General features: G+C 42.2%; 1 protein-coding gene across 2 annotated transcripts in view; it reads right to left on the bottom strand.

Annotated features, from left to right (window-relative positions):
• Positions 1–1,062: 1,062 nt before the first annotated feature.
• The window catches only part of LOC118554676 (uncharacterized), a 55,392-nt gene continuing 44,287 nt past the window's right edge, over positions 1,063–12,167 (bottom strand). The window contains exons 5-8 of one of the 2 annotated variants that reach the window (XM_078069962.1): positions 10,951–10,991; positions 4,237–4,295; positions 3,157–3,448; positions 1,063–3,055 (exon numbers count right to left, since the gene is read on the bottom strand). In XM_078069962.1, coding sequence (XP_077926088.1) covers positions 3,040–3,055; positions 3,157–3,448; positions 4,237–4,295; positions 10,951–10,991 — 408 coding nt within the window. In that variant the 3' untranslated portion in view covers positions 1,063–3,039. The remainder of the gene's footprint in view (positions 3,056–3,156; positions 3,449–4,236; positions 4,296–10,950; positions 10,992–12,167) is intronic. The other variant, XR_013446711.1, reaches the window with a different exon arrangement.

Here is a 12,167-nt window from a genome sequence, read left to right as displayed (position 1 = left end):
GTTATATTCTCCTTTAGCTGTGCCTACCCAAGGCAGAGAGGCTTGCTGGATTGTCCTTTCTTTGGACTAGTCTCAGTGCTACTGTCCCATCTTCTCCAAGAAGCCCCGTTCTCTTTCACCAGCATGCAGCTATCATAGATAGACTTATTACCTGATATTTTATCTTATTTTCAGTATTTCTCTTTTATTTAATTTACATTTTATTTGTGTATTTCTCAGCTATTTTTGGATTTTTAAAAATCCAAACCAAAAAAAGATTCAGTTTAATTTTTATGCCTATTATCTGAATTAAATGAGACAATCGGATGTTTGGGATTCGGTAAATGAGATGCCGCACGTCTTAGATTGATGTAGCAGTCAGGATAGGCTAGGATATGCTGCAATAGTGAACGAGGCTTAAATCTCAGGACTTACAACAGCAAAGGTTTATTTTGTTGCTCTCACTACAAGTCCGTTAAGGTTTGGCTGGAGCCTATGCCTGTATCCCTCGTTCCAGGGAGCAAGCTGAGGGAACAGCCTCTTCAGGGGCAGGGCTCCTTGCTGCGGCTGAGGGGGAAAAGGAGCAAGGGGGAGTTGTGCTCAGGCTGTTAAAGTTCCCCTCACATTTCATTGGCCAAAGCATGTCACGTGGCCGTGCCTAACTTCTTCAGGGGGTGGAGAGGTACGATAACACTATGTTCCCCAGGAGGTGGCGAGCTGGGGATATCTGGAATAGTAACAAATGTCTACCACAACAGTAATTATCAGGCAAGGCCCTACTTAGTCCTAAGTCTTTTTGTATGTCATTTTCGTCTGCTAGTGCTGCCATCACAAGCTACTACAGACTGGGTGGATTAAACAGCAGAAGTTCATTGTCTCACAGTTCTGGAGGCTAGAAGTCTGAGATTAAGGTATTGGCAGGGTTGGTTTCATCTGAGGCCTCTCTCCTTGGTTTGCAGATGGCTGCCCTGTGTCTCCACGTGGTCCTCTCTCTCTGTGTGTCTATGTCTTAATCACCTCTTTTTATAGGGACACCAGTCATACTGGATTAGGGCCTACCCTAATGACTTCATTTTACCTCATTACCTCCTTAAAGGTCCTATGTCCAAATATAGTCAGAAGTACTAGGGGTTAGGACTTCAACATGAATTTTGGGGGACACGATTCAGCCCATAATAGTTACGATCTTAAAATTGGGGCCTGTCTCACTAAGTAAGGCTATAACAATGACAGGAATATGCAAAACTTTTCAGTACATTTTTATCCCTATACCTGGTGCCAAAACTCTAATGAGAGCAATTTTTTTTTTTTTTAAAGATTTTATTTATTTATTTGACAGAGAGAGATAGTGAGAGAAGGAACACAAGCAGGGGGAGAGGGAGAGGGAGAAGCAGGCTTCCCGCAGAGCAGGGAGCCAGATGTGGGGCTCGATCCCAGGACCCTGGGATCATGACCTGAGCCGAAGGCAGACGCTTAACGACTGAGCCACCCAGGCGCCCCTAATGAGAGCAATTTTTGTAAATAAATCACTTCTTACTACAACTTTCGAGACAGATATAAAGAGATGCTGTGATTAGAATAATAAAAAAACATTAAGAAATACAAATTTAATTACAGGTCTGTGGAGGGTTTCCTTCATTCTTCTCTACCCTAAACTCTCTGAATTGATTAGATAGTTCAGAGTCCTGATTTAACTTCTTACTGATTTTAATGAGTTTCTTACAAAATGTGTTAGAAAACCATAGACTGATTGTTCTTATTGAATACGTCCCTGCTATTGGACAATGACTTAGGCTAGTGGGTCTCAAACCTGTGTATGTCTCAGAATCCCAGTAGGCCTGGGATGGGCCTGAGCCTTTGCATTTCTGACCAGTTCCCAGGGGACTCGGATGCTGCTGGTACCAGCCCAGGGATCAGACATCAAACACCAGTGGTTCAGGAAGTTGCAGTTGGCATGATGGAGAACCGCCTTTGTATACATCTTGTCTCTGGGTGCCTGCGTGGGAGATGCCAAAAGGCAACCTGGTTAATGTAGGTACACCCATTGGCATCTTCCAGGCATGGGCAGGCAGTGAGCAAGAGAGTCAGAATTGTGAATCATCTAACCAGGACTAGCTCTTTTGCATTTTCTTTTGTATTTCTTAATCGCAATACAAGCCATATAATATTACCCACTCTGCACAAGGCTGCTTCCTCTTGGCCCACTCTTCAATCATTTTGTTTTTTGTTTTTAGAACAGAGGGTCCTGGTAGAACATTCTTTTTAATTGCTATGCCAATACCACCAAAGTCTTGAGGAAAAAAAAAGACTTACCTAATCCTTTTTCCATGTCCAACTGTCCAACTGCTACTTTTCTTAAAGGAAAATCCCAGGGCCCAGTGTTAACTGTGACCACCTCTGCTTTGGGAGGCACCGAGCTCCTTGCCAGAACACAGCACTAGGCCCACACTCCCTCTCTTCTTGATGTCCTCGTGCCCTCCTGTTTGGGGCTGCACACTCAGGCTGTGCCATTAGGGCTGGTGGTTTTTCAATTTCCCAAGGACAAGTGAGGTGGGAAGGTGACGAATGTATAGCCCAAAGGAGCTAGCTGGCGGGGGCGGGGGGTTACACTGCTCTCTGCCTACCCAATATCCATTCTCCTTTTCTTCCTTACTAACTGAACCCCAGTGTTGTTCAGAGTGGCTGTGTGTCCACCAAATACCGCGCCGGTGGCCTTGCAGCTGGGGTAGCTGTGGGACCTGATGCTGGCCAATGACATCCAAGGACTTCCCACACATGGCTTCTGGGAATGGCTTTGGCTTATCAGAGAAAGACAATTATCATATGATCTCATTCATATGTGGAGTTTAAGAAACAAAACAGAAGATCATAGGGGAAGAGAGGAAAAAATGAAACAAGACGAAACCAGAGAGGGAGACAAACCATAAGAGACTCTTCATCACAGGAAACAAACTGAGGGTTGCTGGAGGGGAGGGGGGAGGGGGATGGGGTGGCTGGGTGATGGACATCGGGGAGGGCACGTGATGTGATGAGCCCTGGGTGTTGTATGCAGCTGATGAATCACTGACCTCTGCCTCTGAAACCAATAAAATGTTGTATGTTAATTAATTGAATTTAAATTTTTAAAAAAGTAAAATTTAAACAAGGCGGGGTTTGGCTCAGCCAGGGTGTTCTTACGGGCCTTTACCCTTCAGCCCTTTCTTTTTCTTCTTTCTGGAATGCAGATGGCAGGCCTGGAGGTACAGCAGCCGCTCTGCCAGAGCAGACGCTATGCGCCGATATGCACCCAGGAAGCCGGAGCAGGAGCGAGAAGGAGGTGCCTCTTGAACGGGGTCCCTGAGCAGGTCCCTGAGCAGCTGCAGGACTCCAGACTCTCTTATGTGAGAAAACGAACCTCTGACTAGACAGAGCCTCTCTGTCAGGTTTTTGATACTTGTGAGGGCTCTGCCTGCCTCAGGAAGCATGAGGTCTGGGAAAGAAGAGAAGCCGTTGCGGGGGGCGGGTACAAGAGAGTGCTCCCTGGCACTGATGATGGTGATGGTGATGGTGATGGTGACAAGTGTTAACCACCTTCTCCGAGGACTTACTCTAGGTTGGGAACAATGCCATGCTCTAGACAGGTCATTTTGCAGATGACAAATCCTGAGGCTTAGAGGGTTTTAGTAACGAGCGCAAATAACACAGTCAGCAAGTGGTGGAGCTGGGATTCTGCCCTGGGCCTGTCTGACCTCCCCACGCCTCATCACGACACTTGACCCCTCCAACTCTGGTCCCAAGGCCTCTGCCTTCAGTGTCTGGAGTTGGGTCTCGAGGTTCATGACCCTGGCTCCCATAGCTTGTATCTCTCTGTTATGGACTGACGCTTCTGTCTCTCCCCTAACCCCCAATTATACGTTGAAGCCTTAATCCCCAATGTGATGATATTTGGAGGTGGAGCTTTTGGGAGATAATCAGGTTTAGATGAGGTTATGAGGGTGACACTATTCTCCATGATGGAATGGTATCTTTATAAGCAGAAGACAGACCAGAGCATGCTCCTTCTCTCCACCATGTGAAGACACAGTGAGAAGGTGGCCATCTGCAAGCCAGGCAGAGAGTCTGCACAGGTTTTAAACCTGAAAGTTCTGTGTCTGAAAACCCCCTCAGCCCCGGGCAAACCAAGATGGTTGGTCACCTACCCTGTACTCTTTACTCCTTTTCAGCCTAAACAATGCATTTCCTAGAACGTTTGTGGTAAAATGAGGTGTCTACTTCTACCTGATCCCCCTCTCTGGAGGACACTCCAGTTTGTCAATGTCATTCTTAAAATGCAGCACCTGTAAACCAAAGGAGATAATCAACGTTGAGTTTAGTAGACCTGTCAATGTGTTCAATTTTTCACCAACTGTACCCACCATTGACATAGAACTGCACGTGTGATCAGTGAAAACCACAGGGCTTTCTTCTGTCAAATCAGGTTCCCCACTCCCACCCTGGATTTGGCAATTGGCTTCTGGACCTAATGGCAGTTTACTTTTTAATTTATTCTAGTTTAACTTTTTGGCTTGGGCCCAATCAATGCTCCTGTTTAGGTGATGTGAATTGTGAGCCTGTGGCTCATCTTACTGGTCTCACCCCTGTGTGTGGCTTCTGAACATTTGGTAAATGCATCTTCTATGCCCTCATCCAAATTGTTGATTCAAATGTTTAAGAACCTTGAGGATCTGTCAGTCAATAATTTATAGTTTTCCTGTCCAGCCACCTAGGAATAGATAGAATTGTGTTTGGGCCCTCAGGGGTAACCCTAGAGGCTTTTGAGCACATGTTCATGAAAAATTGGGATCCTTTAGGGGTTGAAGCCTTTTCCAGAAAGCATAGGGTGTCATCGGGTCAACTCCACTCTGAATGAGCACAGATAATTGAGGCGTTGACCCTGTAATTATGTGGGCGGTATACTCCCAGCAAAGGCCTAATCTTCAGTTGACTCCCTTTACCACTCTGAGGTCTCTGAGTCACTCCTCTCACCTTCGACTATTTATCAAACTTCAAGATTTTATTCCATCATAAAGAAACTGGTGGGATATACCTTCAAGTGTAACCTTTTAGAGTTCGTGTTTTAACTTTTTTATTCCTCTACATGTTCCTGTAATGTCAATTAAAACTGAGTTAATACCGACAGAGAAATGCCCAGATCTTAAGTGTGTAGGTCCATGAGTTTTGACAAACGTAGAGATCCATGTAGCCAGCATCCTGATCAGATTACAGATCGTGTCCATCACCCTAGAAAGGTCCCCTTCCTTATCCCTCACATGTTCTATGGCTCTAACACTCTTAACAGGTCTTAGACCCTATGCAAATATAATGGGGGGGGGAGAGAATAAATATCCTATAAAAATAAAATGAAACAGATATACATGATTTACAAATACCTATAGTTTAAAACTCCCTATCCTCCTCCATGAGACAGGTAACCAAGTGTTAAGTATGCTGTTTTCCCACATTTCCCATTGCATAATTTTCTTTAAATAGTTCAGTATGTCATACCAATTAAAGCATTTATTCTGTGTTGTAACTTGTAGTATTTTTCAAATATGTATATAAAATTGAATTGAAATGGAGACCATCTCCCTGGTCATGAATGTCTTTAGGTATGTGAGGACCTTCATGGTAACTGATTGGCAGAACTGACCCATGAGGTCTATAGCTGGGACAGGTGCACACAGGTGCAGGAGTGGGCGCTGGCCAGCCTCCACCACTGGTTTGCGTTGGCTGCTGTTTGTGGAGACCTGCATTTCCAAGAGCATCCCTGACTGCTGGGCTGACGTACCTGCAGGTGTCTGTGGAATGTGAGTGATTGGTACTGACTGGTCTTGCAGATAATGAAGGCGGGAGATGAACTGGACTGGCCCATTCATCGTAGGTGGACAGAAGACAGCTCTCTGTAATTCCACTTGATAAAGAGTGAGTCCCATTTACTAGTACAACAGTGACTTTAGGAAAATCCTGAGACGTTCTCTAAGCCTGATAGCAAATTATGTTTTAGCTCTTCTGTGTAGGTTCAACTTTGGTGTTTTTGCCCAGCTATGCTTAGTTGATACTCAGATCACTAGGTGGCAAAGAAGAAATACTAGAAACAATAATAATAACTACCATCATCATGATAATAATAGTAACAATTTATTGACTGCTCATCATGCTGAAAACTGCACTGAGGAGTTTATGTAGATCATTTGAATTAATTCCCATGGTAGGACCATTTATAGATGAAGTAATTGGAGTCAGACAGGTTAAGTAACTTGCCTAATAGGTTATAAACAGAATTTGTGGGGCCCTGGGTGGCTCAGTTGTTAAGCGTCTGCCTTCAGCTCAGGTCATGATCCCAGGGTCCTGGGATCAAGCCCCGCATCGGGCTCCCTGCTCCTCGGGAAGCCTGCTTCTCCCTCTCCCACTTCCCCTGCTTGTGTTCCCTCCCTCGCTGTGTCTCTGTCAAATAAATAAAATCTTTTTTAAAAAAAAGAAGCAGAATTTGTACTAGGTATACCAGTCAGTGTCCAGGAAGAGAGCAGATGGCAAACTTAAGTTGAGCAATTAGAAGCGAGTATAGTAAAAGTGTGGGCAGGACTTAGGGAAACCATAAGGGCTCTTAATATGGGGGGTATTGTACCCCTAGGCTGACGGGACAGAGAAGGAACCTGGAGACAGTGAGGCTATGTGGAGAGGGCTCTTTCAGGAGCTGTGGTCTTTGGTTGACAGTCACAGTTATGGGGACATCCATGGATACTGGGAGATGCTCTGGCTTTGTAACGTTTGCCTGCCTCCAGTCTATTGAGCTCTTCACTGATAAACCCAATGGAAGCAAGAGAGTGGGGGACCCTGTTGATGTAGTCAATTATATGCCTATAACATATCTTCTCTCAGTCTGTGCATTGTTTTTTTTCACTTTATGTGTATTGACTTTTGTTCTACATATGTTTTACATTTTATTTTATTTTTTTATTTTTTATTTTTTTTAAAGATTTATTTATTTATTTGAGAGAGCGAGAATGAGAGAGAGAAGGAGTACATGAGAGGGGGGAGGGTTAGAGGGAGAAGCAGGCTCCTCGCCAAGCAGGGAGCCCGATGCGGGACTCGATCCAGGGACTCCAGGATCATGACCTGAGCCGAAGGCAGTCACTCAACCAACTGAGCCACCCAGGCGCCCCACATTTTATTTTTAAAAAAGATTTTATTTATTTATTTGTCAGAGAGAAAGAGAGCACAAACAGGGGGAGCAGCAGAGGGAGAGGGAGAAGCAGACTCCCCGCTGAGCAGGGAGCCCGATGCGGGGCTCAATCCCAGGCCCCTGAGATCATGACCTGAGCCGAAGGCAGACACTTAGCTGATTGAGCCACCCAGGTGTCCCATGTTTTACATTTCAATGTAATCAAAATTTTCTTTCATGGTTTATGCTTTTATATCCTATTCAGGAAATGTCATAAAAATTATCTCAATGTCATAAAAATTATCTCTTATTTTCTTATAAAGATATTAAGATGTTGTTTTCCCTATTGAGTCTCCATTATACATAATTTTGAATATGCGTGTGAAAGTGATTTTCTTCCCAAATCAATAGCCAGTTGTCCCAGTATCATTTAATGGTCTAAATTGTAATGCCACCTCTGTCATAAATGGCGTTTTCATATGTGTGAGGACCTGCATCTAGATGTGTTCTTGCTCCGTTTGTCTGGGCCAATACTTGGCACTCATTATTTTAGAGTTTCTAGCTTCATAGTCAGTCACATTATCCAGAAACATGAGTCTCCTTCTCCTTCCTCAGTTTTTTCTTAGCTGTCATTTTTCTATTCCTCACTGTTACTTTGAGGATGAACTTGACAAGTTCAATGAAAATAAGTCTGTTGGGGTTTTGTTTAAATTGCACTGCATTTATTAATTTGGAGAGAACTGACTTATTTAAGATATTAACTTTAACCATTTGTGATTGTGGTAAATAGGGCCACATGCTCAGGTTTCCTCTCAAGTCCTTCATTATAGTTTGAGAGTCTTCCCTAGATCTTGAACTGCTTTTGTTTTTAGTTTTGTTTTGTTTTTTCCTAGTTAGGTACCTGGTGGTTTTATTTTGTATTAATACTGAAATCTTGTTTTCTATTACATTTTTATTAGTTGATTCTGGTCTAAATACTTTGGCTTTTTGTCTGTTGATTGTGTATTTAGCAACCTGTTAAACTGTCACATTTCTTATAATAGTTTTAAAAAATCTCTTGGATTTACCATGTTGTGGTAGGCAAAACTCTAAGAAGGCCCCCAAGATTTTTACCTTCTGGTGTACACACCCCATCTAATCCCCTCCCCTGAGTGTGGGCAGGACCTGAGAATATGATAGAATGGTCACTCCCTTGGTTGGGTTATTTTGTGTGACAAAGGTGATGGGATAGTCACTCCCATTATTACGTTATATCATGTAAGACTCAGACATAGTCCACAGAAAGGAGAGATCCTCCTGGTGGCTTTAAATAAGTATGCTGTCACAGTGGGAACCATGTAGCAAGGGAATGTGGCCAGCTTCAGGGAGCTGAGAGCAGCTTTCAGATGACAGCCATCAAGGAAACAGAAACCTCAGTCCTACAATTACAAGGAACTGAATCCTGCCAACAACCATGTGAGCTTGAAAAAGGACCCTGTGATCCAGCTGAGAACAGAAGCAGAGCCCCACTTTGATTTCTGCCTCCTTCCATCCTGAGCAGAGAACAGAGTTCTGACCGACAGAACTGTGAGATAATAAATGTGTGCTGTTTGAAGCTGCTAAATTTGTGGTAATTTGTTATCTAGAAAGAGAAGACAGATACATACATAAACAATATATTGTCTACAATTAATGGCAAGGTTGTTTCTTCCTTTCCATTCCTTATACATTTTATATTCACCTCTGGGCTTCTTGTGTTGGCTAAAACCTTGCGTGAAATAGAAGTGATAATATTGGAAAATCCTTGAGTTTTTCTTGATTGTGAGGAAATGCTTCTAATATTTCATTCTTAAGTATAATGTTTGCTATTATTTTTTAGAGGACATCTTTTGTGGGGTCATGAGTTTCTCTTCTTTTTTTTTTAAGATTTTTAATTTATTTGTTTGACACAGAGAGACAGAGCAAGAGAGGGAACACAAGCAGGGGGAGTGGGAGAGGGAGAAGCAGGCTTCCCACTGAGCGGGAAGCCCGATGCGGGGCTCGATCCCAGGATCCTGGGATCATGACCTGAGCTGAAGGCAGACGCTTAACGACTGAGTCACCCAGGTGACCCATGAGTTTCTCTTCTATTCCTACTTTGCTAACAGTTTATTTTCTGATCATTAATGGGCTTTGAAGTTGTTAAATGAGTTTTTTTAGATCTATTGAAATATTTATATATTTTCTCTTTTTAAATTATTTATTTTTCTTTATTAGGCTGTCTCCTACATTGATAGATTTTCTGTAGTTAAACCATTGTTTCACTCTGGGAATAAGCCTTACGTGTGTGTGTGTGTGTGTGTGTGTGTGTGTGTTTAAGTTTCAATACATTGCTGGATTTAGTTTGCTAATGTTTTATTTAAATTTTTGTTACCTCTCTTCAAAAGTTTGATGAAACAATTGTGAAACCATCAAAGACTGTTGCTTTTTTCCTTTCATTTTAAATAGACTATTTTTTTTTTTAAGAGCAGTTTTAGGTTGACCGCAAAATTGAGCAGAAAGAACAGAAAGTTCCCCTATTGTCTCTCCCTGGAAACCCCTAGCACCCCCCCACAACTATCAACATCCCACATCAGAATGGTACATTTGTTACAAGTGATGAACCTACATGAGCACATCATTATCACCCAAAGGCCATAGTTTACATTAGGATTCACTTGTGTTGTCCTACATTTCTTTATGGGTTTTGATAAATGTATGATAACATGTATGCACCATTATAGTATTATACAGAACAGTTTCACTGCTCTAAAAATCCTCTGTGATCTGCCTGTTCAACACCTCCTATCCCTGGCCCCTGGCAATCACTGATATTTTTACTGTCTCCTTAGTTTTGCCCTTTCCAGAATGTCATATGGTTGGAATTGTACAGTATGTAGCCTTTTCAGATTGGCTTCTTTCGTTAGTAATATGCATTTAAATTTTTTCCATGACTTTTCATATCTGGATGCACCATTTTATTTATCCATTTGCCTACCAAGTTTTAATAATTGCCTCCAAGTTTTGGTAATAATAAATAAAACCACTATAAACAGCCATGAACATATTTTTGTGTAGCTAAAAGTTTTCAGCTCCTTTGGGTAAATACCAAGAAGCATGACTGCTGGATCATATGAGTATGTTTATAGCTTTGTAAGTAACCACCAAACTAACATCCAAAGTAGCTCTGCTATTTTGAAGGATTGTTATTTTCAGGAGTTGATTTATTTTTTTTTTTTTAAGATTTTATGTATTTATTTGTCAGAGAGAGAGAGCACAAGCAGGGGGAGCAGCAGGCAGAGGGAGAAGCAGGCTCCCTGCTGAGCAGGGAGCCCAAAGTGGGACTCAATCCCAGGACCCTGGGATCATGACCTGAGCCGAAGGCAGACGCTCAACCAACTGAGCCACCCAGGTATCCCTGATTTTTTTTAAATTACTGATTCAACTTGTTTTTAAATGCGTAAAGATCTTTTCAGGTTTTTTATTCTCCTTGAGTCAAGTTTGGTTTTTTATATTTTTCTAGAAAATTGTCTATTACATCCTAATGATTTAATGTCATATCGTTCATAGTATTCTTTAATGAAATTTAAAAAATTCCTATACCAGAAGAGTCCAAGATGGTGGAGGAGTAGGAGACCTTAGTTTTGTCTGGTCCCACGAATTTAGCTAGATAGCTATAAAATCACTCTGAACACTTGTGAACTCAACCGGAGATCTAAAAAAAAGAATTGCTGCAATTCTACAAATAGAAAAGCAACCACTTTCTGCAAGAATGACAAGACTGAAAAACTCACCTCAAAAAAGAGAACAAGAGGCAGTACTGACTGTCAGGGACCTAAACAGTATGGCTATAAGTAAGATGTCAGAACTAGAGTTCAGAATAACGATTATAAAGATACTACCTGGCTCTTTCCACAGTTTGGCTATTGTGGACATTGCTGCTATGAACATTGGGGTGCAGGTGCCCCTTCGGATCACTACATTTGTATCTTTGGGGTAAATACCTAGTAGTACAATTGCTGGATCGTCGGGTAGCTCTATTTTTAACTTCTTGAGGAACCTCCATACTGTTTCCCAGAGTGGCTGCACCAGCTTGCATTCCCACCAACAGTGTAGGAGGGTTCCCCTTTCTCTGCATCCTCGCCAACATCTGTCATTTCCTGACTTGTTAATTTTGGCCATTCTGACTGGTGTGAGGTGGTATGTCATTGTGGTTTAGATTTGTATCTCCCTGATGCCAAGTGATGTGGAGCATTTTTTCATGTGTCTGTTGGCCATTTGTATGTCTTACTTGGAGAAATCTGTGTTCGTGTCTTTTACCCATTTCTTGACAGGATTATTTGTTTTTTGCGTGTTGAGTTTGAGAAGTTCTTTATAGATCTTGGATACTAGCCCTTTATCTGCAATGTCATGTGCAAATATCCTCCCATTCTGTAGGTTTCCTTTTAGTTTTGTTGACTGTTTCCTTTGCTGTGCAGAAGCTTTTTATCTTGATGAAGTCCCAATAGTTCATTTTTGCCTTTGTTTCCCTTGCCTTTGGAGATGTGTCTAGCAAGAAGTTGCTGCGGCCAACATCGAAGAGGTTGCTGGCTGTGTTCTCCAGGATTTTGATGGATTCCTGTCTCACATTGAGGTCTTTCATCCATTTTGAGTTTATCTTTGTGTATAGCATAAGAAAATGGCCCAGTTTCATTCTTCTACATATGGCTGTCCAATTTTCCCAGCACCATTTATTGAAGAAACTGTCCTTTTCCCATTGGATATTCTTTCCTGCTTTGTCGAATATTAGTCAAACTCTCACTCTTCACAGATGACATGATACTTTATGTGGAAAACCCACAAGACTCCACCCCTAAATTGCTAGAACTCATATAGGAATTCAGCAATATGGCAAGATGCAAAATGAATGCATAGAAATCAGTTGAATTTCTATACACTAACAATGAGACAGAAGAAAGAGAAATTAAGGAATCGATCCCATTTACATTGCACCAAAACCCATAAGATACCT

This window comes from Halichoerus grypus, chromosome 1 (genome assembly GCF_964656455.1).
Source record: "Halichoerus grypus chromosome 1, mHalGry1.hap1.1, whole genome shotgun sequence".
Lineage (NCBI taxonomy): Eukaryota > Metazoa > Chordata > Mammalia > Carnivora > Phocidae > Halichoerus > Halichoerus grypus.
This window is presented reverse-complemented; position numbering and strand designations above follow the sequence as displayed.